This window comes from Bos taurus, chromosome 21, assembly GCF_002263795.3.
Source record: "Bos taurus isolate L1 Dominette 01449 registration number 42190680 breed Hereford chromosome 21, ARS-UCD2.0, whole genome shotgun sequence".
Classification (NCBI taxonomy): domain Eukaryota; kingdom Metazoa; phylum Chordata; class Mammalia; order Artiodactyla; family Bovidae; genus Bos; species Bos taurus.
Window position 1 is genome coordinate 19,626,313 of NC_037348.1, and position 24,702 is coordinate 19,651,014.

At 47.7% G+C, this 24,702-nt stretch overlaps 3 protein-coding genes across 3 annotated transcripts in view; 1 reads left to right on the forward strand and 2 right to left on the reverse strand.

Annotated features, from left to right (window-relative positions):
* ISG20 (interferon stimulated exonuclease gene 20) overlaps positions 1-14,430 on the forward strand; it is a 36,195-nt gene extending 21,765 nt beyond the window's left edge. The window contains exon 4 of the mRNA XM_059879269.1: positions 14,345-14,430. Within this exon, the coding sequence (XP_059735252.1) occupies positions 14,345-14,368 (24 nt within the window). The 3' untranslated portion in view covers positions 14,369-14,430. The remainder of the gene's footprint in view (positions 1-14,344) is intronic.
* Positions 1,626-24,063, reverse strand: LOC616063 (myeloid-associated differentiation marker). Its single transcript, XM_005221783.5, is given in 3 exon segments — positions 1,626-8,972; positions 8,975-23,407; positions 23,670-24,063. Coding segments are annotated over 2 exon segments (906 nt in total). The 5' UTR covers positions 9,222-23,407; positions 23,670-24,063; the 3' UTR covers positions 1,626-8,313.
* On the reverse strand, positions 22,803-23,795 carry LOC132342106 (myeloid-associated differentiation marker). The gene has a single exon (XM_059879420.1). It carries the CDS (start codon positions 23,793-23,795, stop codon positions 22,803-22,805), a length of 993 nt encoding a protein of 330 aa, XP_059735403.1.
* Positions 24,064-24,702: the final 639 nt, after the last annotated feature.

Genomic DNA, 24,702 nt, shown 5'->3' on the forward strand with positions numbered 1-24,702 from the left:
GAGAGACCCCAGCTTCAGTCAGCCCACCTGGCTCCGTGTCTCCCTCTGTGAGATGAGGGTCTCGTCCATCAAAGGGCTGAGAAGGGGACTGAGACCCCATAGACAGGGTGCCCGGCATCGGGCTGGGGGAGGGGGACCCATGAACAGCACTGTCACCGCTGGTCCTAGTAAAGGAAGAGCCGCTCCTGAGGGCCCTCTGGACCCCTGACCTGCCTGGGTCCCCACACGCCTGTGGTCGTGCTGGCTGGATTTCTCTCTCCTCCTCCTCACTCTCCTGTGAGATCCTTGAGGTCAGGGCTGCTCCACTGTGATCTCATTATCCCCAGAGCTTGCCGCAGGCCCTGGTGTCTGCCAGTGAGTGAGGAGATGGATGGAATGATGGAAGGAAGGAAGGCGGGATGAATCCATTCTTACCAAATGCTGGAATAAGACATCTCATGTCTGACCTCAGCATCCTCCTCCTCGAGCTCCCCTCCTTCCCTGAGCGATGCCAGTCACACAGCCCAGCACAGCACCAGGACCAAGTGACAGTGGCCGGCATCTATCAGGGCTCTTGGGGCACCAGGCACCATTCTAGGTGCTCCACATGTGTGATCTTGTGTGTAGTATGGGCTGTTATTCTGCTCACTTCGTGATGAGGAAGTTGAGGTACAGGGAGGTTGAATAACTTGGCCAAGTCATACAGGGATTAAGTGATAGGTCTAAGACTTGAATACTATTAGAGGAAAAGACGCTTGCAAATTTCTAGTCATGTAGGGAACTGGCAAATCAAATCCCTTCTCCTTCTGCGGCAGCACAAGTCCCATCCCAGGTTTGACTGGCTAGCCGGCTGAGGAGGGAGCCTCTGGCTGCTGCCTCGGGAGACAGGGAGCCCAGGCCAGGCAGAGAGCAAGGGAAGGGCCTGAGGCTTGGGCACTGGGGGCTTCTCCATCAAATGTGTGTGCTGAAGGGCTGGGGAAGGCCCTGGTCACCAAGGCCTTGGCTTGGCTTGGAGGCCACAGCGCCCCTCACTGCCCCAGATCCCTGGACCCAAGTTGCCTCCCTTCCCTCTGCCTTTGGAGACAGGCCTGTGTGGGCATCTCTCAGCTCCTCCCCTAGTCTGTCCATCAAGGCTGCAGAGAACATGGAGACCATCTGCCAAGCATCCTTCCCCTTCTCCACTTGGTACATTTTTTCAAACTTCAGCTTTGTTTTTTTAAAAATATAATATATTGACATGTTTCAAAATAAAGATATTCTTAAAAAGCCACACACTGAGAAACCTGGGTTTACCTGTGGCTTTATCCACTCTACCTCATCTCCCCTACCCCTCCAGGACCACTGCTCCACTAAACTCTCCAGAGTCCTTCTCAAGCTTCTTAATACAAATCAAGCAAATACAATTGTATTTATTTTTATTTTTTCCTTTTTTATTACATAGGAAATAGCATACTGCACGTAGATTTGTATCTTACTCCTTTTATTTAGCATATCCTGGAGATATTTATGATCATTATTTGAGAGCATCCTTATATTTTTCCAGCTGTATAGTATTCCCTCTCCTGTCTTGCCGGAGCCAGCCGGCAAAGTCAATCAGGTCCCGAGAATGTGCACGACGCGGCTGAGAAAGAATACTACAGCAAAGATGGGGTCAAGAGGTTCAGACACGTCTCCACAAAGGGAAACGGTCTGACCACGACTTTATTCAGCATCTTATATTTATACAGGAGAGCAAGAGAAAAACAAGACAGTTAAGATTTTTTTCTTGGTTGACCTATACATCTTACAAAAATCACAAGAAATCTTGAGAGCATGGGAATAGCACCCTGTTATTATTTCTTACACCAGATAACATTTCCCTGTGCGTGAGAAGTTTGTCCAGAACTCCAGGTGTCTGCAGTAAATAATCGCCTAATCTCTGGGGTGGCGGGACAGAGAGCTATGTTTGCAAGCAAACTCTCAAGGACTGAGGCAGCTCCCAGAGCTGTATCCTTTAGATAAAGGACCCCGTTCTCATGGGCAGCTCCCCGCATCTCCCCCTTTCTTTTTCTATAGGCGCATGCTTATGTTCCTTTAACTGCAGACAATTTCCATAGATGGAAGCCTTTATCATCCATAGATCATCAATCAGCTTTTTAATTAAACAAGGTGCAAGAAATAAAACAGTTAAAATTATTAAGAATAGTCCTCCTATGGCTGCTCCCAAGTACCAAATACTATTGATGGTAGGTACATGTCGAAAAAGTTCTTTAACAAAAGACTCAGCTCTTTTTGCAACATCCAAATCAGGTCTAGGTGCATTCTCAATATTCATTATTTCTTGATGTAGATACAGTAAATCTAAGGAAATATTTTCATTATGCCAAATACCTTCTAAATGAGCTTTCACCTTATCCCAAGCAGTTATACTACCATTATATTTTTGGGGGGTAACACAGATCCATCGAAAATCGGCATGACATTGTACCCATAATCTCAACTTTATACTTTGAACCTCTTCACCTAAACATTTTACAACATCATAAAGGGCATTCAATCAGTCCTCTAGCTTTTTGTCAATATCTTCTTGAGTCCCCAGGGTAACAGATACATTTTGTGCCAGATTATCAACAAAAGTTGCAGTTTGCACTGATTGTGCCAGGGACAGGGCTGCAGTAATCGAGGAGGCGATAAGGGTTACCAAAGCTATAAATCCCAGAATTATTAACCCTATTCCCCTGCAATAACACATTAAAGCACCCTCTACTTCTCTCCAAAGCTCAAGTCCTTTTTCATCATACCAAGACGCATTAATCTTTACAGGAATCATAACAAAAGCAGGCTGTCTTAAGACTAGAACCCTAGTTTGATTAGTAATTCCCCTGATGCAGTTAGTCAAAGTACAATTGTTACAAGTTACATTATAATTTCGTGACCCAAGTTGTATATTTATAGATCCTACTAATAAAACATAAGGGTGAGGTACACATGCTCGAGGGTACCTCATGGTGAGATTCCATAAATAACCGTGTCTCACTTTTGATCCCACCTGAAGGTAGGAACCCTCACATCCAAGGGCGGCAGCTAGTTTTCAGATTTCTGTTTGGAACACTTTAGAGCCGCCCAAATTCCAAATATGGGATGCAAACTTTCTATTATCTTGTGCTCCAGGGTTTCTGTTCGAATCTGGAGACCAGTCCCACAATGATTTATTTGTCCCAAATATGTTATAAACCGTAGCAGTTCCATCTTGACACAGCTTCCATGGTGCAGCAGTGACTCTTCCCCTTCTTCCAAAGTCGCAGAAAGGGATATCTAAAGGACCAGTTCCATTACGACATTGAGGAATTCCAGATTCTTTCGTTACTCCAGCAATATATAGGCTCCAACCATTGTCATAATCAGCATGTCCTGACTCCCCAACAAAAAGGCATCCTATTGAATTAAAATATCTAGACAGACAAATAGGTAACGATCAAACACTCCATGATAAGAGAAATTAACTTGATTAGGAATAATACGTTTATCTGAAAAACCACCCAAAGCCACAGTATCATTAGTGTATATGGGAATGGACCGACCCTCCCAACCCACCGGTTGGAGAAGGGGAGGGTCGGGAAAATAAGCCCAGTAAGCACTTGAATATTCTTCAGAATGTGCAGTATTAATCTCATTTAAGATAATTAATAAGGTTATCAGGAAGCTTAAAGGTGATATCGGATCACCCTGCATAACAACGCGATTCTGTGCCTCTCGCATCAATGCCTGGAGTTGTTGCCGAGATGGTAATTCATCATGCTCTTGAATCTTCAATCTCCTCATCTGGTTTACTAGAGATCGTCTCCGCCGTGCGTACCAACCTTTCCGGCAGCCAGCGTGGCGCTTCAGCATCCTGTGGGAAAACACAAACATGCCCTCGTCCCCAAATTATTATAGGATCTGGTCCATACCATTTTCCTACAAGTGGGTCTTTCCAAAAGACTTTAGGTCTTATTGTGTGCGCATCAAAGTTCCAAAATCGCTGTGCTGCTGAACGGCCACGTATATCCAATTGTAAAAAATTTAGAACAAATAAAGCATGGTTTAGAGAGTTGGAGGGGGTATTGAGATACAATTCCCCCTTCTTTAGTTTTTGCAATTGATGTTTGAGAGTTTGATGTGCCCGTTCAATGATTCCTTGACCTTGAGGATTATAAGGGATACCCGTTTTATGTGAGATAGACAATTGCATACAAAATAGTTGAAAATTTTTTCCAGTGTATCCTGGACCATTGTCTGTTTTTATGGTCTTAGGGGTTCCCATAACAGCAAAACATTTAATGCAATGAGCTATACAATGTTTGCTAGCTTCTCTGGATTGTAGAGAGGCATGTAAAAAGCCAGAGAAGGTGTCAATAGTAACATGAACAAATTTTTGTTTACCAAATTCAGAAATATGGGTAATATCCATTTGCCATATGTCGTTTGGCAACAATCCTCGGGGATTAACTCCATAATGGGGGACGCTAAAAAATTGAGGACATGTTTGACATTGCTTAACAATCTGTCTGGCAGCATCTCGAGTAATGCCAAATTGAAGTCTTAAGCTATTGCTGTTTTGATGGTGTAAGCTGTGGGAAGTTTTTGCCATTTGTTCCAAGGAAGGAAATATCATACGTGTAGCTTCGTCAGCCAAAGCATTGCCTCGTGCTAAAGGTCCAGGAAGTCCAGAGTGAGCACAAATATGACCGAAATAGCATTTATTAACTCTGGAGGAAATTAAATGTTGTATATCACGAAAAAGAATTTGGATAGTAGAATTCAGGGTACCAATAAATGGAACAGTCTCAATAGTGTTTAAGGCTCTTATGATATATTGACTGTCGGAATATAAATTAAATGGAGCAGAGATGTGTAATAGAGCCTGAAAAACAGCAAATAGTTCTACTTCTTGAGCAGACTTATAATTAGTACGCCAGGTGGCAGTATTGTCCTGTATAATCAAACTAGCTATTCCATTAGAAGAGCCATCAGTAAATACAGTTAGGGCATTGGCAAGGGGCTGAGAAACAACGGTTTTTGGGAAGAGAAATTGGTGATAGTGAGCAAATTGCAAAATTTTATCCGAGGGATAATGATTATCAAGCCGTCCACTAAAGCCAGCTAAAGCAATAACCCAGTTGTCGCTAAACTGAAACAGCCAGTTCTGTTGAGTTTTAGCCAGGCTGTGCGGGCGCGAGGCCAGGGGCCCACGTGCGCTCTCCCACAGAGGGCCAAGGACTCGAGGCTGACCACTAGTTTTATCCCGCTTTTGTTGCTGATACAGTACTTCTTTGACTGTCTTTCCTTGTAATGCCGCGGCCAAAGTTATGCCTTGAACGTACGAAGGGCCAATATCGGCACAAATCCGTACATAATCGGATAAGCCTCCCTTTTTCCTGTAAGGTCTCAGGGCAGCTTGACAAGCCGAATTGGCATTCTCATAAGCAAGCTGTTTAGCCAACACCATTCCCGCCTGCTCATCCCCTATCATTTTACTAATTGCCTCAAGCAGGCGGGCAACAAAATCCTGATATGGTTCATCTGGCCCCTGGCGAATTTTAGATAAATCTTCGGTCTTTTTATCAGAATTTGGAAATTTTTTCCATGCTCGTAGAGCCGCAGCACTAATCTGAGGGTAGGCTCCAGGCAAATAATTAAGTTGATTATTAGTGCCTCGATAATCCCCCTCTCCCACCATCATTTCATAAGTGGTGTTCAGTCCCTGTCGCCGATTGATATTGGCTGTGATCCCACACTGCTCAGCAAACTCAGATTTCCATAGTAAATAATCTCCTCCAGATAGACAAGCCCGAGCAACCTGTTTCCAATCATTAGGTGGCAAATTTTGATTTCCTAAAGCCTCTATAATAGCCTGAGTAAACGGCGCAGTCGGACCGTATTGTGCACAAGCCATTTTTAACGCTTAAAGGGTAGTGGTTCATAATACCTCTGCTGTTGAGCATTTTCAAATCCTGGATAGATTCCTGAAAACCCGGGAATATGTTCTCCTTCATCATTAGCTCGCTTAATCGCTTGTTGAAGAGGAGATAATAATTTCTCACTTCTAGTTTTTATGTTTTCACCGGGCAAAGAAGCAGGGATAGATATAAGCTCTTGTGGTTCTACGAAAGGCGGAGGTGGATCAAGTCCAGCAAGAACCGAGGGAGGATATGCTGGAGGCGCAGGCTGGCTGGAGTGGGAGTCTCCCTGTGCATCCTTTTTTACTGCTATAACAATTTTCTGAATTAAATTCTCCAGCTGTTCTTCAGAAAGCCCTGAATGCTATTCCCCTTTTCCTGAGGAGGGTTGCATGCTAACCATCATCTCCCAAGGCATATCCTCTCTATGGTACTGAGCCGCTTGTTCATTTAACTCTTCCTGTTCATCAGAGCTTAACACATCATCATTCCTTCCAGCCTTACAAGCTGTTCCCTCAGGCACGGCATAAAGCGGCTCAGGCGGAGGGGTGGAAGGCTCTGCAACTTCGGGTTCTGTGGAATCCCGGAGGGCCGTTTGAATCTTATGTCCCTCATGTTCAGGATCCAGACAGTCTCTTAGGAGAGTCCACAAAGAAAAAGCATCCACAGGGACACGATTGGGACCATGTAAGGAATAATATGTCTGCAATTGTTTTCCTACTTTCTTCCAAGTTTCCGGACTAACTGTTCCTTCCTCTGGGAACCAAGGACAAACTTCTACAAAAAGTAAAAACTTCTCTAGCTGTAACTTATTTACATGAATTCCCCTGCCTTTTAACAAAGTTTTCAACATATGTACAAATAACTGGTGGCTACTGCCTTGTCCCATGATTTATTACTCTCGACAATAAAACTCCCTGCCCCTTACTTCAAATAATTAGGAATTCCTCGTTGCACACCTCACTCCTGACGGGCAGTGGCCGTTGTTGCGCTCCGATTCTCGAGTCCCTGTTCGGGTGGGGCCCAACATCTTGTGTCACAGGCTGGCTCACACCCATAGGCTCTGGTTCAGGGGTGGGTGGGAGTCAGTGGGAGGGGCTGACTCCAAGTTTGGGTGAGGGTAGAAACTGACTAGGACTGTTCTGAGCTCTAGGCAAATCTGGGCAATTAGAGCAGATTTTGTTTTGGGGGGTTTATATTTTCTTTCATTTTTATGTTGAGGTTAAAAAGGATATTGTAAATGGAGAAAGGAAGAGGGTTTTATCTACAATTGACAGCACCAGAAGCTCCAGAAAAAATTTTAAATTATATGTATTTTATAGATCACATTGTGTCTGAGTCCCAGAGAATCAAGAAGTTGCAGCAGGAAGCGGTCAGCACACAGAAACTCACATGTGTGTGCCCCTCACACTCAAGCCATGCAGTTTCTTTGACAATGGAAGCAGCAACCCCCACCCTTTACAAAGAAACCTGCCCAAGAGAACTTAAAGAGAAATTTCCCCTTTAAGAACAGAGTCACCCAGTAATTTTTGCCCTCCTGATCAGAAGATAGGAAAAAAAGAAAAGAAAAAAAGTCCCAGGCTAACACGCCTTGAGGTTGCAGTGGCCATGCTCTTCTCCCCTCAGAGGCAGGACCTGTGTTTTGATCACTGAGGCAGGAGGGCCACGTCGCTGCCCCTCACCAACACTGCAGACAGCTGTCTTAAAGTTTTTGTGTTGCTTCACCAACTCCTACTTTGATTCCCCAGAGAGTAGCTGGGATGGACAGTATCTACCCCTGGCTTCCTCTAAGATGGCCTCTAGGCAGCGGGTGTTTAGTGAGCCTGCAAAAATTCTGGAGCCAATCTCAGGTGGGGCTGGAGCACCCCACCTGGAGCACCAGGTGGGGCCCAGGGACCAGGGTCTCTGCTTCAAGACTCCTGCCATTGAAAATTATAGACCTCCAGAGATTTTAGTTTAAGTTAAAGGGCAGGTGCCCTGTATACTCTCCTCCCATGGGAGGTGGGGGCCGAATCACACAGAGGACTGTGTGCTGTGGAGTCAGCACCTTAGGAGATGGGAGGGGGCGGTGGGCAGAGAAGGAAGACTGTGGATCAGAAGAAGGAAGATGGGGAGAGGTGGTCAGGACACAGGAGATGAGAAAACCAAGGATGACCAGAAAAGGGGCAAAAAGCAGAAAATGTAGAAAAGATGAAAGAAGCAAGAGAAAGAAGCAAAACAGGACTTGGGCAACCACACTTAGCAGGAAAGAGACAGAGCAGAAGGAGGGAAGGAAACAGAAAAGACAGTGAGGTGCATGGGGAAGGATGTGAGGAGGGAGAGAGGAGCCAGGAAGAGGGCATCAGAGAACACCAGAGCTCGGTGAGGATACCTTTGTGAGCAGAGGATCAGGAGTCCCTGGGCTGGTCCTCAGTCCCTACAGAACCTGGCGGGCCCAGTACCCCAGGTTGGCCATGTAAACCAGCAGGTTGGAGGCTGTCAGGACGGCCACAGCCAGGCACTGGTCTTGGGCGCACATGTCGTAGGTGAGCTCGTCCCTGCAGTTCCCATCATTGGGCCTCTGGGGCTGCCCGCCGAGCTCCTCGCTGAACTGGTAAAGCAGCCAGAGGACCAGGGCACTGACATAGAGGAGGATGGAGAGCAGGGTGAGCACTAGCTGGAAAATGGGATACGGTCTGGGCAGCCTGTATTCCCATTCATCCAGGTTCAGCAGGATGGCCAGGGCTGCTGGGATGAAGCAGATGGAGTACACGGCCACACACCACTCTCAGGCCGGCTGGTGCAGGTACAGGGAGGTGTTGATGATGCAGGCAAAGACGACATACGCCACGAAGGTCTCCAGCACCTTCAGCAGGCCTGGCACGGTGAGCACACAGCAGGGGATCTCCTTGAACCCATAGGCAACCCACGTGCAGGCCACATCTATGGCACACAGCACTGATGTGACACAGGAGAAGGCAGAGGCGGCGATGACCCAGTCCTGGTAAGGACCATCAGGCAGAAAGTGGACATAGATGATGGAGTAGATGATGGAGGCTGAGAGGCAGAGGAGGGTGGTGTAGCAGGCATAGGCCACGGGAAGTTGAACCAGAAAAACGGAAAGTGGGAATGGAACCCATAGCACTCAACAATGAATACCGTGAGGGTCATGGTGAAACAGAAGCACCAGATGGACATGGACCAGTTTCCTGCGGCTCCCTGCTCAGTGGCCCTGCTGGCCACCAGGGAGATGGCCACACACATGGAGAACAGCTGCAGCAGGCGGAGGCAGAGGTACATCATGGCCATGACGTCCGGGTCTGGGGATGTCCACTGTGTGGACATGGTGTTGTGATGGTCAGGCAGGTCACAGTCACCAGTACAGCAGTGGTCTTCACTGAGGACTCATCAGAGAAAGGTTCAGCTCTGGAGGTGGAAAAAGTCAGACGCCTGGAAAAGATTCACGGTCCTGTGATGGCTGAGGCTCTGGATCTGTGGAGTTCCGGCCAGTGGCCCAGACACTCGGGTAACAGCCGGGTGGCTCAGTGGTAAAGCATCCACCTGCCAGCGCAGGGGACACAGGAGATGCAGGTTTGATCTCTGGGTCAGAAAGATCCCCAGGAGAATGAAATGGCAACCCAGTCCAGTATTCCTTCCTGGGAAATCCCATGGACAGGGGAGCCTGGCAGGCAGCAGTCCATAGGATCTCAGGAGTTGGACACGACTGAGTGACTAAACCACTGCCGTGACCACAGCCGCTCCAGGATGATTCTCCCCGCCCATCACCCTTGACCTCATCAGGAGGCTTGTCTTATCCCAAACCTCCCAGCTGGGCTGGGTCTGGCCTCAAACATGAACCTTTTGTCTCTCTCTGGGCTGTGTGTGCCGTATTCTATGGAGACACAGGGTAGTATGGTCCTTGTCTTTAATCCCAACCTTCAAATCTCAACCCTCAATATTTCAAAACTGAAAAGAAATATTTAAAAATCCCAACCTTCAGTATTTCAAAATTGAAAACAAATACTTGAAAAATTGTTTTTTAACAAAATCTGACCAGAAGACACATGAGACAAGTTATGATCTTTGTTATTTCACTTGCGACTATTCAACAGTTCAGTTGTAGAAACACTAATGTGTCTGATTACAAGGTGCTTTCAGACCCTAGAGGGGTCTAATGTCATAGAGAGTAGATGTACCATGTCACCTGTCTGAAGTTGAAAAATTCCGAATTCTAAAGAGTATCTGACCTCAAGGGTTTCAGAAAAGGGACTGTGGATTGTGCTGCTAACTCCATTTTACAGATGAGAAAACTAAGGCTTGGTGAATCAAGTGCCTTCCCTAAGGTCAAAAGACTGGAAGTGGGAACCCCATATGGAAATGCCAAAGCTGTGAGTTTGAACACTTTGCACTTCAGCCCACACATCAGGGCCCGTGGATGGGAGCCCAGGACCAAAGCTCTGGGCTCTAGGATGCAGGACATGCCTTCAGGGCCACGGCCCCCTTCCACAGCACCTGAAGACACATGTGTCCTGGCCTGTCCTCCCTGCAGCATCCCTAGAAGGAGCTGCTGTGTGAGGGGACACAGCCCCCGCCAGAGGAGGGCAGCTTCAAGGGTGCGCAGGGAGGAGCCCTGGGGTGAGAGCAAGGCCGTGGAGACATGAGAAGTAGGGACTGTTGTGAAGCCCCTCCACCCATTTTTGCCTTCACATGTGACTCTTCCCCATTGAGGGGAAACCCCAATCCAGCCTGACTCCAAGGTGGGGCCACATTGAGGAAGCACGGAATAGATTAACATAGTGTTGGGCTCCAAAGCTGCCATCCAGGTGGGAGTCTGGAAAGATCTAGGAGAAGTCCTACCTGAGTGAGGATTTTCCTGGCCTGGGAGACTGGTCAGCAGCTTCCAGGGAAGAAAGGATTGGAAATGAACAAGGACGCTGTGTCTGAGGCTGACGTGGAGCCTTTCAGGGCATCTCAGGGACGGGGTGGGGATGGACGGTTGATCATCCCCTTTTAAGGGCAGGAGCTGAAAGAGGAGGCCCCTGCAGGACCCCTGGGAGGAGACAGCCCTGAGAATGCACCCGGGACTGGGGTGGGGGCGGGGAGCAGAGTGGAGGTTACTGGGGGGATCCCAGGTTCCCAGGGGCCCTGAGGCAGCCCAGTAGGGGTCTTCTGACCCAGAAGGGATGCAGGCATGGAGCCAACCTTCCCACGGAGGAGGGGCCTGGACTGGAACTGAGAGAGGAGAACAGGGGCCTGAAGGGGTTTCAGGGCTGTGACAGGGACACCTTAGGCTGCGTCCATATCTTGGCTACTGTAAACAGTGCTGCAGTGAATATTCAGTTCAGTCATTCAGTCGTGTCTGACTCTTTGCGACCCCATGGACTGCAGCACGCCAGGCTTCTCTGTCCATCACCAACTCCCAGAGCTTGCTCCAACTCATGTCCATCTAGTTGGTGGGACCACCCAAATCTCATCCTCTGTGGTCCCCTTCTCCTCCTGCTTTAAATCTTTCCCAGCATCAGGGTCTTTTCCAATGAGTCAGCTCTGCATATATGCCCAGGAGTGGGATTGCAGGTCATTGTTATTGTTCAGTTGCTAAGTCGTGTCCAACTCTTTGCGACCCCATGGACTGCAGCATGTCAGGCTTTCCTGTCCTTCACCAGGGAGTGTCAAAGGTCAGCAGCTGCAGCAGCACAGGACTCAGCCTCCCCAGAGGCAGATGGCAGATGCCTTTGAGTTGTTGTTGTTCAGTCGCTCAGTTATATCCAACTCTTCCCAACCCCATGAACTGCAGCACACCAGGCCTCCCTGTCCTTCTCCACTCCCAGAGCTTGCTCTAACTCATGTTCATTGAGTCAGTGATGCCATCCAACCATCTCAACCTCTGTCTCCTCCTCCTCCTGCCGTCAATCTTTCAGAGTCTTTTCCAGTGAGTCAGTTCTTCACATCAGGTGGCCAACATGTTGGAGCTTCAGCCTCAACATCAGTCCTTCCAATGAATATTCAGGGTTGATTTTCTTTAGAATTGACTGGTCACACTTCTCTGTCCAAGGGATTCTCAAGGGTCTTCTCCAGCACTGCAATTTAAAAGCATCGATTCTTTGGCACTCAACCTTCTTATGGGCCAACTCTCACAGCCATACATAACTACTGGAAAAACCATAGCTTTAACTATATGGACCTCAGTAGAAAGCCATTGTTGAGATGTACCCACAGGAGTAGCAGTCACTTAGAAAAAAGCCTCTGAAATTTCCCTTCAGATAGGAAAGTGGTAGATACCCAATGAGAAACATTTCAAAAAAATGAGAGAAGGACCTTGAACTCAAACCCACAGGCCCAACAGCAGCCCCCTTTTCCACCACCCCACAGAAGTGGCAGGCATGTGTTGGGTGCGGGGAGCTCACCAGAATGGAGGGGCCCCGGGAGGTGGGCTGGACACTGGGAGCTGTGGCCACACATGGGGCTTCCAGCTCAGTGGATGTTTGTGAAGCACCTGCTCGGGGCCAGGCTGGACCAGAAGCTGAGGATCCAGGTGAGCAATGCCAGGCAGGTCCTTAAGAAACTCTTGGTTGAAGGGAGGTAGGGCCACGAACTGACCATCAGCACATCTGCGGGGTGTGTCCACAGAGGGAGGGCAGGTGTCTGGAGCAGAGATGGAGGATGGAGAGCAGGCAGGACACCAGGTGTGAGTGGAGGGTGAAGGGTGTGTCTTATTGGAAAAGGACATAAGAAGGGAGCCGGGGAGGGGAGACCTGGGGCCCAGCCTGAGGATTGGGGGGCAGCTTGTCTGGGGAGCAGGAATGTGCAGGAGGTGGTGGATGGTGCTGAGTTTGGGCCCCTCTGTAGGGCTTGGGGCACCAGGGACCCAGACAGAATGTCAGCTCCTAGACTCACTGAAGAGCCCTGTTCTCAACGTGTTGAGCAAGGAGTACTCTAGAAACATCTCTGTCCCTGTTCCCCGGCCCCTGGGGTCCCTGTGAGAACTGCTCCAGCCCCTCTGGGTCTGAGGCCAAGCCTGCAGTGTCCCACCCCCCCGCAGCAGATGGGAGCCCCTGGAGGGCAAACGTGGCCTCAGGACCTGGATTCTGTGCCTGGCCCTGCCTGGGCCCCAGGCTCATGGGTGAAGCCTGGCCTGCTCCAGACACCTGCTGAGTCCAGGGTGTCAGGGGCCCGGGAGACTCACCCCTGACCCACTTCAGCCCTGGACGTCAGGGTGTGGGCAGGGAAGGCCCAGGTCACCTGGTGCCTGGATTCAGTCCCCAGTCCCCTCTCTGTGCCGTGTGTGTGGTACAGCGTCCTGGGACACAACTCGGTGGAAGATGCCAGGGCAGCCATGGAGCTCTACTGCATCTCCAGGAGATTTTAATTGCAGCCTGAGAATTTTAGTTGCAGCGTGTGGGATCTAGTTTCCTGCCCAGGGATTGAACCTGGGCCCATGTGTTGGGTGTGTGGGCGTCTTAGTCCCTGGACCACAAGGGAAGTCCTTACCTCTTATCTTTACATTTCATAGGAAGGAGTCAGTAAAAAATATTCCAAAGAAGAAAAGAAACAAGCACCAATATAAGCATGCTGTATTGAAATATAGCAGTGACAACCATAAAAGAGAACTAAGTGAACTGAAAGTGGCTACATTGGGTAGCAATTGTTAAGGACGGGGGGATTTGGCCTGGGGAACAATGGTTTTCTATTATAAGCTTTGGTACATTATTTACTTAAAAAAATTGTTTGGGTGTTATTTTTAGAAGAACTTAAAGTGCAATGCGGCAGATAGGTAAATTGGACTGGAAAGAGAGACACAGGGAGCTTCACCTTTGTAAAGTGACAGGTACACAAGTGATATATTATTTATATGCTTCTGAATATCTAAAATATTTTATGGTTATTATTAAGCAGCATCAGTAAGTGATGCTGTTCAGAGAGGGTAACTGAAAGTCCAGGGTTGTGGAGTGTAGGAGACAGGGCAAAGCATAAAAATACAGAAGTCAATCATGGACAGAAGGAGGAACAGTTACGACCACGTCAAAAGAAGAGGATTTAGAAAAGGTGGAGATACAGAGATATTTTGAATTATAGTTGGGAGAAGTTGAGAAATTACAAACCCCGCTGCAGGAATACAGCTGTAGTTCTGGGTTTCAGCAGAAGATAGGAGAGTTATGGGAATATACTATAGGAAGCCCCCTACATATGAAGCTTTATGTTGTGAACTCAAAGATACGAACGCACGTTTACGAAAGTTCATTCATTGTCTGGTGTACAGCGTCACGTGCTTGCATCCTCTCCAAGGGCCTGTGCTTTTGTGTACTTTACCGTATAGTACTGCGCAGGGTGCAGTAGTGGAGTTGCTGGTGGTTTAGTGGCTAAGTCATGTCAGACTCTGGCTACCCCAGGGACCGTAGCCTGCCAGACTCCTCTGTCCATGGGATTTCCCAGGCAAGAATACTGAAGTGGGTTGCCATTTCCTCCTCCAGGGGATTTGCCCGACCCAGGGATAGAATCTGAGTCTCCAGCATGGCAGGTGGATTCTTTGTTGCTGAGCCCCCAGGGAAACCCAAGGTACGGTAGTACATTATCTTTATTTCAAGTCCCGGATGTCCAGAAGCAAGTGTAAACACAGCGAAGATGTAGCTGGTACTTGACTGTTCAGTCGATGCCAGCCTCTCTAATACCAGCCGTCTTACTGAACTTTTCAAGTTTTACAGTACTTTTCAAGATACTGTACTGTAAGATTTAAAATGTTTGTTTTTATGTTTGGTTTTTATGTATGATTATGTGGCAAGTATTATAAACCTGTTACCGTACAGTACTATATAGCCGACTGTGTTAGTTGGGTACCTAGGCTAACTTTGCTGGACTCACGAAAAAATTGGACTTACAAATGTGCTCTCAGAACAAAATTCATTTATATGTAGGGGACTTACTGTAGTCTCCTAGGGCTGCTGAAACAAGTTACCATAACCTCGATGGCTTAAAATAGCAGAAAGTTATTCTTTCACCGTTCAGGAGGCCAGATATCTGAACTCAAGGTATCAGCAGTGTCACACTCCTCTGGAAAACCTGAGGAAGAATCTATTCCTTGTCCTTCCAGCTGCTGGTAGCTGCTGGTCTTCCATAGTGTTCCAGGGCTTCTGGCAACATCACTCCTATCTCTGCCTCCGTTTTCACACCACCGTCTCCTCCGTGTGTGTTGGGCTATGACCTCCTTCTTTATTGGCCACACCTTGAGGCATGCCAGATCTTAGCTCGCCTATCAGGGATTGAACCCACGCCTTCTGAAGTGGACACGCAGAGCCTTAACCACTGGACCACCAGGGAGAGTCCTACATCTCTTTGATAAGGACACTTATTATCGCATTCAGGGCTCACCCAGAAATCCAGGATTAGCTTCTTAGCTCAAGATTTTTATCTTAATCAGATCTGCAATGTTCTTTCCCCCAAATAAAGTAACTTTCACAAGGTACAGGAATTTGACATGGAAATCTCTCTGGAGAATTTTTTTTTTTCAGCCTACAAGAGGGACTTATGGGATTTAAGGAAACAGTATATTTTCTCACTATTCACCAGTGGACGGGGACATTTAGTAATCAACAAAAACAGGAAAGAAATTACTGTATAAATCTGAAAGTGAAACTGACTTGAATCAACAAGCATGAATTTCTTAGTGGACTTGTTCAGCAAAGTTGATAGGCTCCATTTTGTGTGAATAAACCCCTCAGTTTCTGTGATTCCCTTATCCCTTCAATTGGCCAGAAACCTGGAACATTTGTGTAGATTATGAAAATTTCAGGTGTGGCAGGGAATAAAGCAATGTAGAGAAGATTCTTTGGGTAAATGTAAATCAACTAACCTGGAATGTCAGGTCCATGAATCAAGGCAAATTGGAAGTGGTCAAACAAGAGATGGCAAGAGTGAATGTCGACATTCTAGGAATCTGCGAACTGAAATGGACTGGAATGGGTGAATTTAACTCAGATGACCATTATATCTACTACTGCGGGCAGGAATCCCTCAGAAGAAATGGAGTGGCCATCATGGTCAACAAAAGAGTCCGAAATGCAGTACCTGGATGCAATCTCAAAAACGACAGAATGATCTCTGTTCGTTTCCAAGGCAAACCATTCAATATCACAGTAATCCAAGTCCATGCCCCAACCAGTAACGCTGAAGAAGCTGAAGGTGAATGGTTCTATGAAGACCTACAAGACCTTTTAGAACTAACACCCCAAAAAGATGTCCTTTTCATTATAGGGGACTGGAATGCAAAAGTAGGAAGTCAAGAAACACCTGGAGTAACAGGCAAATTTGGCCTTGGAATACGGAATGAAGCAGGGCAAAGACTAATAGAGTTTTGCCAAGAAAATGCACTGGTCATAACAAACACCCTCTTCCAACAATACAAGAGAAGACTCTATACATGGACATCACCAGATGGTCAACACCAAAATCAGATTGATTATATTCTTTGCAGCCAAAGATGGAGAAGCTCTATACAGTCAGCAAAAACAAGACCAGGAGCCGACTGTGGCTCAGACCATGAACTCCTTATTGCCAAATTCAGACTTAAATTGAAGAAAGTAGGGAAAACCACTAGACCATTCAGGTATGACCTAAATCAAATCCCTTATGATTATACAGTGGAAGTGAGAAATAGATTTAAGGGCCTAGATCTGATAGAGTGCCCGATGAACTATGGAATGAGGTTCGTGACATTGTACAGGAGACAGGGATAAAGACCACCCCCATGGAAAAGAAATGCAAAAAAGCAAAATGGCTGTCTGGGGAGGCCTTACAAATAGCTGTGAAAAGAAGAGAAGCGAAAGGCAAAGGAGAAAAGGAAAGATAGAAACATCTGAATGCAGAGTTCGAAAGAATAGCAAGAAGAGATAAGAAAGCCTTCTTCAGTGATCAATGCAAAGAAATAGAGGAAAACAGCAGAATGGGAAAGACTAGAGATCTCTTCAAGAAAATCAGAGATACCAAAGGAACATTTCATGCAAAGATGGGCTCGATAAAGGACAGAAATGATATGGACCTAAGAGAAGCAGAAGATATTAAGAAGAGATGGCAAGAATACACAGAAGAACTCTACAAAAAAGATCTTCATGACCCAGATAATCACGATGGTGTGATCACTGACCTAGAGCCAGACATTCTGGAATGTGAAGTCAAGTTGGCCTTAGAAAGCATCACTACGAACAAAGCTAGTGGAGGTGATGGAATTCCAGTTGAGCTATTTCAAATCCTGAAAGATGATGCTGTGAAAGTGCTGCACTCAATATGCCAGCAAATTTGGAAAACTCAGCAGTGGCCACAGGACTGGAAAAGGTCAGTTTTCATTCCAAACCCAAAGAAAGGCAATGCCAAAGAATGCTCAAACTACCGCACAATTGCACTCATCTCACACGCTAGTAAAGTAATGCTCAAAATTCTCCAAGCCAGGCTTCAGCAATATGTGAAGCATGAACTTCCTGATGTTCAAGCTGGTTTTCGAAAAGGCAGAGGAACCAGAGATCAAATTGCCAACATCCGCTGGATCATGGAAAAAGCAAGAGAGTTCCAGAAAAGCATCTATTTCTGCTTTATTGACTATGCCAAAGCCTTTGACTGTGTGGATCACAGTAAACTGGAAAATTCTGAAAGAGAGGGGAATCCCAGACCACCTGATCTGCCTCTTGAGAAATTTGTATGCAGGTCAGGAAGCAACAGATAGAACTGAACATGCAACAACAGGCTGGTTCCAAATAGGAAAAGGAGTTTGTCAAGGCTGTATATTGTCACCCTGTTTATTTAACTTATATGCAGAGTACATCATGAGAAACTCTGGGCTGGAAGAAACACAAGCTGGAATCAAGATTGCCGGGAGAAATATCAATAACCTCAGATATGCAGATGACACCACCCTTATGGCAGAAAGTGAGGAGGAACTAAAAAGCCTCTTGATGAAAGTGAAAGTGGAGAGTGAAAAAGTTGGCTTAAAGCTCAACATTCAGAAAACGAAGATCATGGCATCCGTTCCCATCGCTTCATGGGAAATAGATGGGGAAACAGTGGAAACAGTGTCAGACTTTATTTTTCTGGGCTCCAAAATCACTGCAGATGGTGACTGCAGCCATGAAATTAAAAGATGCTTACTCCTTGGAAGGAAAGTTATGACCAACCTAGATAGCATGTTCAAAAGCAGAGACATTACTTTGCCAACAAAGGTCTGTCTAGTCAAGGCTATGGTTTTTCCTGTGGTCATGTATGGATGTGAGAGTTGGACTGTGAAGAAGGCTGAGCGCCAAAGAATTGATGCTTTTGAACTGTGGTGTTGGAGAAGACTCTTGAGAGTCCCTTGGACTGCAAGAAGATCCAACCAGTCCATTCTGAAGGAGATCAGCCCTGGGATCTCTTTGGAAGGAATGACGCTAAAGCTGAAATTCCAGTACTTTGGCCACCTCATGCGAAGAGTTGACTCATTGGAAAAGACTCTGATGCTGGGAGGGATTGGGGGCAGGAGGAGAAAGGGGTGACAGAGGATGAGATGGCTGGATGACATCACTGACTCGATGGACGTCAGTCTGAGTGAACTCTGGGAGTTGGTGATGGACAGGGAGGCCTGGCATGCTGGGATTCATGGGGTCGCAAAGAGTTGGACATGACCTAGCGACTGATCTGATCCGATCTGAAATCAGCTAAAGCCTGGGTTACAAATTTAAATTTTGACAAATAGAATTGAAGATCACAAACATCATATGGGATAAGGAAATATGTTATGAATATTGACAAAATGAAGATAGATGGAGAAGATATGACAAACACAAACATATATGAATCTGACAACATAGCCTCAAAATGTATGCAGCAGGGCAGCCCAGGAGAACGTTCCACAATGATGGAAGAGTCCAACACCTGCCCTGTCCAGCACAGTGCATCTTCAGTCGCTCAGTTGTGTCTGACTCTTTGCGACCCTTTGGACTGTATCCCTCCAGGTCTCTCTCCATGGAATTTTTCAGGCAAGAACACTGGAGTGGGTTGCCATTTCCTCCTCCAGTCCCATAAAGAAACTGCTAACAACATGTGGGAATAGGTACTGAAATGTGGCTGGTAGGACTGAGGGGCTGAATTTTTAATTCTGCTTAATTTTAATTAATTAAAAGTGAAGTAGCCAAACATATCTACTGGCTGCTATTAATATATTGAACAATGTGGATAAAACAAGAACTGGAAGAACTGTGAGGGACATACATACAGCAGTGACAATATCTGGGAATATCAGTGTGCTCTGCTCAGAACTGGGTTTATGAAGGAAACAAGAAGGGTGACTCTGAGGTGGTAGCCATGGGTCTCGCCACAGTAATAACTTTTACTGTCTTCTTTCTCATCTCCTGTTTTGCCTTGAGAAGAGTTGAATGTTCACACTATTCAATAACATATTCTTTATTTACTAGCAGATTTCATCCACTGTCCCTATGATTCATGTTTTGTCATGTTTTGGGCTTTAAAAAATATTTTCCCCTTTGGACATTGGATCAGTATTTGGATGTTCCATTGGGTTGAAGTTAACCTATAGTAAATGTCCTTCTGCAAGCTTATCATGTAAGTTCCCTTGACCGTTCCCTCATGTCCACTATGACCCTATCTCTCCTTCCCCTCACAGACACTAGCTGCCCCAGGAGAAACCTGTATTTACAGTCTTTCCTTCTCATTCTCAGTCTCAAATGCACTGGCTTCTGTCCTGAGGCTCTCAAAGATTTTCAAATACTCACATCCAATGAACACTTTTCAGTGCTGATCCCACATGAACTCTGCTAACCTCCACAGCATGTAACCATATTGACCACATCCTCCTGACACTCTCTTCTCTATTATTATTTGAATGACAGGAGCCTCTTGATCTTTTCCTCTTGATCCTGCCTACTTCTTGGCAGATTCCTCTTCTGCCTGCTGCTTAAATACCAGTGTTTTCTCAGTTCTCCCTTCTCAACCATCTCTGCTTCTCACTCTGCCTAGTCTTTATGGGAAATTGTACTCATGTCGGTAACTTCAATTATTCCTTTAGGAGATGACACTGCATGCGTGCGTGCTAAGTCAGTTAAGTCGTGTCTGACTCTGTGCAACCCTACGGACGGTAGCCCACCAGGCTCCTCTGTCCATCGGATTCTCCAGGCAAGGATACTGCAGTGGATTGCCATGCCCTCCTCCAGGGCATCTTTCCTACCCAGGGATTGAACCTGCGTCTCTTACGTCTACCTGCATTGGCAGGCAGGTTTTTTAGCACTAGCATCACCTGGGAAGCCTCATGATTCACTAGCCTCTTCTTAAACTCCTAAGCTGTCCAGCTGGACTATCCTCAGGAACTTCACAGTCAGCCTGTCACACAATTCTGATCTCAGTGAGGCAGCAGTGAGAAGTGGTGTGAAGTGAGATCTTAATTCCCTGCCCAGGAATTGAACCTGAGTAGCCTGGCTTCCCAGTGGTTAAGAATCCACCTGCCAATGCAGGAGATGAAAGCAACACTGGTTCGATCCCCTGGAAGTTCCCCTGAAGTAGAAAATGGCAACCCACTCCAGTATTCTTGCCTGGAAAATCTCATGGACAGAGGAGCCTGGCGGCTACAATCCATGGGGTCACAAAGAGTTGGACATGTCAGCAACTGAACACACACACACACACAGCCTGGATGAAAGCCAGGAATCCTAGCCTCCAGACCAGCAAGGGCTAGAGGCTAAAAGCTATTTTCCCCTGGCTCTTGCCCGGAGTGAAAAATGCACTTCTCATAGAAGCAAAAATCTTAAATGCAGGTACAAAGTTTATTATCGGAGACACCGAAGAGCAAGAAGTGGAAGAGGACACTGAGAAACTGTTAGTTTAACTAAGACAGAAGCAAGGCAGAGATGAACGCTCGGAGAGAAAGGGTGTCGGCGTGCCCCCTAGAGAAGAGGAGCACAGGAAAGAGGCAGTTCAATCAGTTCTGTAAGGCAGGTCTTTGTCTTCCCTCTGGCCAGACATCCTGCTTTGACCCCTGGCTGATTTGTCTCAGAACCTTGCCCCTAGGTGTGCACACAATTCTCAACCAAGAGGGCTTCTGGGAGAAGCAAGGCTCTTTATGGCCTGGCACCGTCCCCTGACTTTTGGCCCCCAAGGAACCTTTCTGCACGTGTGTAGTGTCTCTCTAGCTCCAAAGAGGGGGAAAATCTCTTGATCCTTTACTCGAACAAGGTTTAGCCCCTCTCTGGTCCTGCTGTGACTATTACCTTCAGGTGTCCACCGGAGACAAAGCTGCTTACTCTGTTTCTGTTGTTACTCCCATTTCGGAAAGCAAACAGGAGGCTGATGGTAAATGCCAGCCTGGAGCCCACCTAACGTCTGTCTCAGGAAATGCAAACAGGAGGCCGGTTGTAAGTGTCCAGCCTGAAGTTCAACTTGTTCTCGTCCTTAAGAAAACTGGAGACCAGTCATAAATGCCTATCTCTCTCCTGCCTCAGCAGGAAAATAAAGGGGAGAAGAGTGAGATGATCAGACTTCCAGCCACGACATGCGTGAGGGGCTAACCTCTCTCTCTCTCTGAGCAGTCTCCGGTCAGGCAGAGCCGATGGAGCACCGTCTGCATGGTGTGCGGTGAGCCTCTCCCACTTTCTCTTAATCACCTGTCAAGGTGAGCGGTTGCTGGCTGGAGGGAGCGGGTCTTATGACTGAATGGAGCTGAGGCAGCTGTAGCTGCCTGATATCCACAGGACAGAGATGGGAGCCAGCAGAGAGAAAAGTAGAGAGATCTCAAAAGAGGGAAAGGGAAAGGGGAGGGGGAGAGAGTTGCCTGAATGAGGGAACTGAAGGCCCCCAGGGCCAGGGACAAACTTACCAAACTCAGTGATGTTGAAACAGGAGGGTCAGATGGCCACTTGTCACCCACAGGGAAGCTGCTTTCAGTGGTCTACGAGGTGCCAAATCTTCTCCCCAGAAGGGGACATACGCCCCACATTGGGCGCCACAAAATATATACCAACCAGGATTCTTGGCCCCTTCAATCAATGGAGACTGACTAGAGGCCAGACAAGAAATTCAGGCAAGACTTTATTGGAGGCCCTGTAGAAACAGGGGGAAGTGAGAACAAGTAACAGATTCCTTTGCTCGCTCCATGAGGCAGAGAAGGTGGGGAAAGCTTGCTCCTGATATGCGGTGAGGGTAGGGGTGTGTCCAGGGGTCAGGATGGAGGGGTGGCAGAGGTGGTTTGCCCACCCCTTGGGTGGTGGTGTGTGCAGGGGGCATGCTCAAAACCCTGCTTTTCTCCCAAGTGCTTCTTTTTGCAGGCTCTTCACAAGTGGCCCTTGGGTTTTTCTTTTTTCTTTTTTGGTCTCTTTGTATCTTTGTCTGGAGTTGGCCCCAAGTGCACAAGCACAAATTTCTTTGCATTTTGTTGCTGGAGGAGACATGTGTCCATGTACAAGCATTGCAGCAAAGGATCTCAGGTCCCAGTCTGTTTCATAATCAGGAGGGTGTGACTAATAAACAGGACCCAGCAGCCAAAAGGAAACAAGCAGAGAAGGTGGACAGAGGGGAGGGAGCCAGCTGCCATTTCCACGTCTGAATCTCCAGGACCGACAAGCCCAGGGGCACTGGCAGGGCTGGGAGGGGAAGGAAAGAGAAAAGAGCATGAGATGATGGGGAACGATGTGAGAGGAGAGAGGAAGCCAGGAAGCGGGTGTTAGGGGATGTCAGAAATTGGTGGAGAAACTGCAGTGAAGAGAATTAAGTGTCCCCGGGCCAGCCTTGTGTTAAAGTGAAGGTGTTAGTCGCTTAGTTGTGCCTGACTGTTTGCGAGCCCATGGACTGGAGCCTGCTAGACTCCTTTGTCCGTTGGATTTCCTAGGCAAAAAGCTGGAGTGGGTTGCCATTTCCTTCTCACAGGGACCTTGATGACTAAGGGAGCAAACTCTAGTCTGCCACATTTCAGGCAGATTCTCTACCCTCTGAGCCACCTACAAAAGCTTCTTGGACTAAATACACCGTGTCAGCCACATAAACCAGCAGGTTGATGCCTGTCAGGATGGCTACAGCCAGTCGTTGGTCCCAGATGCAGACAAAGACGTTGAGATGATCACCGCAGCTCATATCGCTGGACCGCTGGGGCTGCCCCCCCCACTTCTCGTGGAACTGGTAGAGGGGCCAGAGAATCAGTGCCGTGACGTAGAGGAGGACAGAGAGCACAGTCTGCACCCGCAGCAACCAGGGGAAGCGGAGGGGAAGCTTTTTGTCATTGTCACAGTCACACCCATTCATAAGGAAGTTCACGACCCCCAGGATGAAGCAGATGGCGTACACGGCCACACACCACTCCAGGGCTGGCTGGTGCAGGTACAGGTCAGTGTTGCAGACGAAGGCGAAGATGATGTTGGCCACATAGTTCTCCAGCCTCCTGAGCACACCTGGGAAGGTTGGCCAAAAGCAGTACATTCCACCGGGTCGTCGACAGACCCAGGCCACTTCGATGGCATAAAGCAGAGCAGCCACGCAGGAGAAGGCGGTGGCGGTGATGGCGCGATTCCGGGCGGGGCCTGGAGGAAAGACCTGGATGTAGGTAGGGCCGAAGATGACTGCAGCTGAGAGGCAGACGACGGCGAAGTAAGAGCAAAAGGCGTGAAGAACGCCATCCCAAGACAAGCGGAGGTGGTACTGGAACTTATCAGACAAGCGGAGGAGGGACTGGATGTTACATAATGGCAGTCCGAAGAGACTGCACAACTCCAGTATGAAGCCGAGTAAGGTGAGGCTTAAGCAGATGCACCAGATGAACAGGCACCAGTTGATTACACCCACCTTCAGAGTGTCCTGACTGGTCAGCAAGATGGGCAGGAGGGTGGAGAGCAGCTGCCCCACGCGGAGGGAGAGGGTCAGGCATGTGGATGAGCAGAGGAAGAGGCTCCAGCCTGAGGACGAGCTCATAGTGCTCCTGATGGTCAGGCAGGTCACGGGCTGCGGTGTTGTGTGTAACCTTGCTTGCTTTCCACCCAAAGTCTTGTGAAGAGTTAAACACGGCTCCGGAGTTGGATGTTCTGTTTCCTCTTTCACTGGGCCGGTTCAGCTCTCCCTCTGTCCTTGATTTTTCAGAAGTATACAACCACTGATCTTTAGAACAGATGCACTTATCTTAACAAAGTAAGGACCGTACTCACGTTCTCAGTCCCCAGCAAGGCTCCCGGTGGTTAATGTCAAGTCTCCAATACCCTCAGGGTGTAGCTCACATCCGTTTCCTGCCCCCCTCCTTGTATAAATGGGGGCTGAGCCTTGCAGTGCTGGGAGTTGGTTCTCTTGCACAGTGATCCGCCTTCTCCCCTTGTGGCTGGCTTCCTTAATGTAAAGCTACCTTTCTTCTATCCAGTGCTTGTCTCTCTGTATTGGCTTCTTCAGTGAAGAGCAGCCTGAGCCTGAGCTGGGGGACAGTGTTGGGCATCCAGGCAGGAGTCAGGTCCCTGGTGCTCCAGCCCTTCCAACTCCTTCTGTGACGAGGAGAGGAGTGCAGCTGGAAGGCTGGGGAGGATCTACAGGGTTAAGCCAGCAGCTGCTGAATTTGTTAGTTTCCAGAATTTCCTCTGTCCCTCCCCACTCCTTGCTCACAGCCTGCTTTCACTTTCTGTTGAGAGAAGCAAACTGGCCTCTGAAGGAGCAGCTGAGCTCTTGACTGAGTGAGTAGAGGGTGTGTGCCCCGGGAGCCCCCCATCCCCTCCTGTTTGGGCAAAGCATTTGCCCTTTGGAACTTTATGGTCAGTTTGGACACCACAGGAGTGGCATGTGGCTTGTTTATGACCCTGTGTGTGCCTCTTCTTGAAGAAGAATTTGTTTATTTGAAATA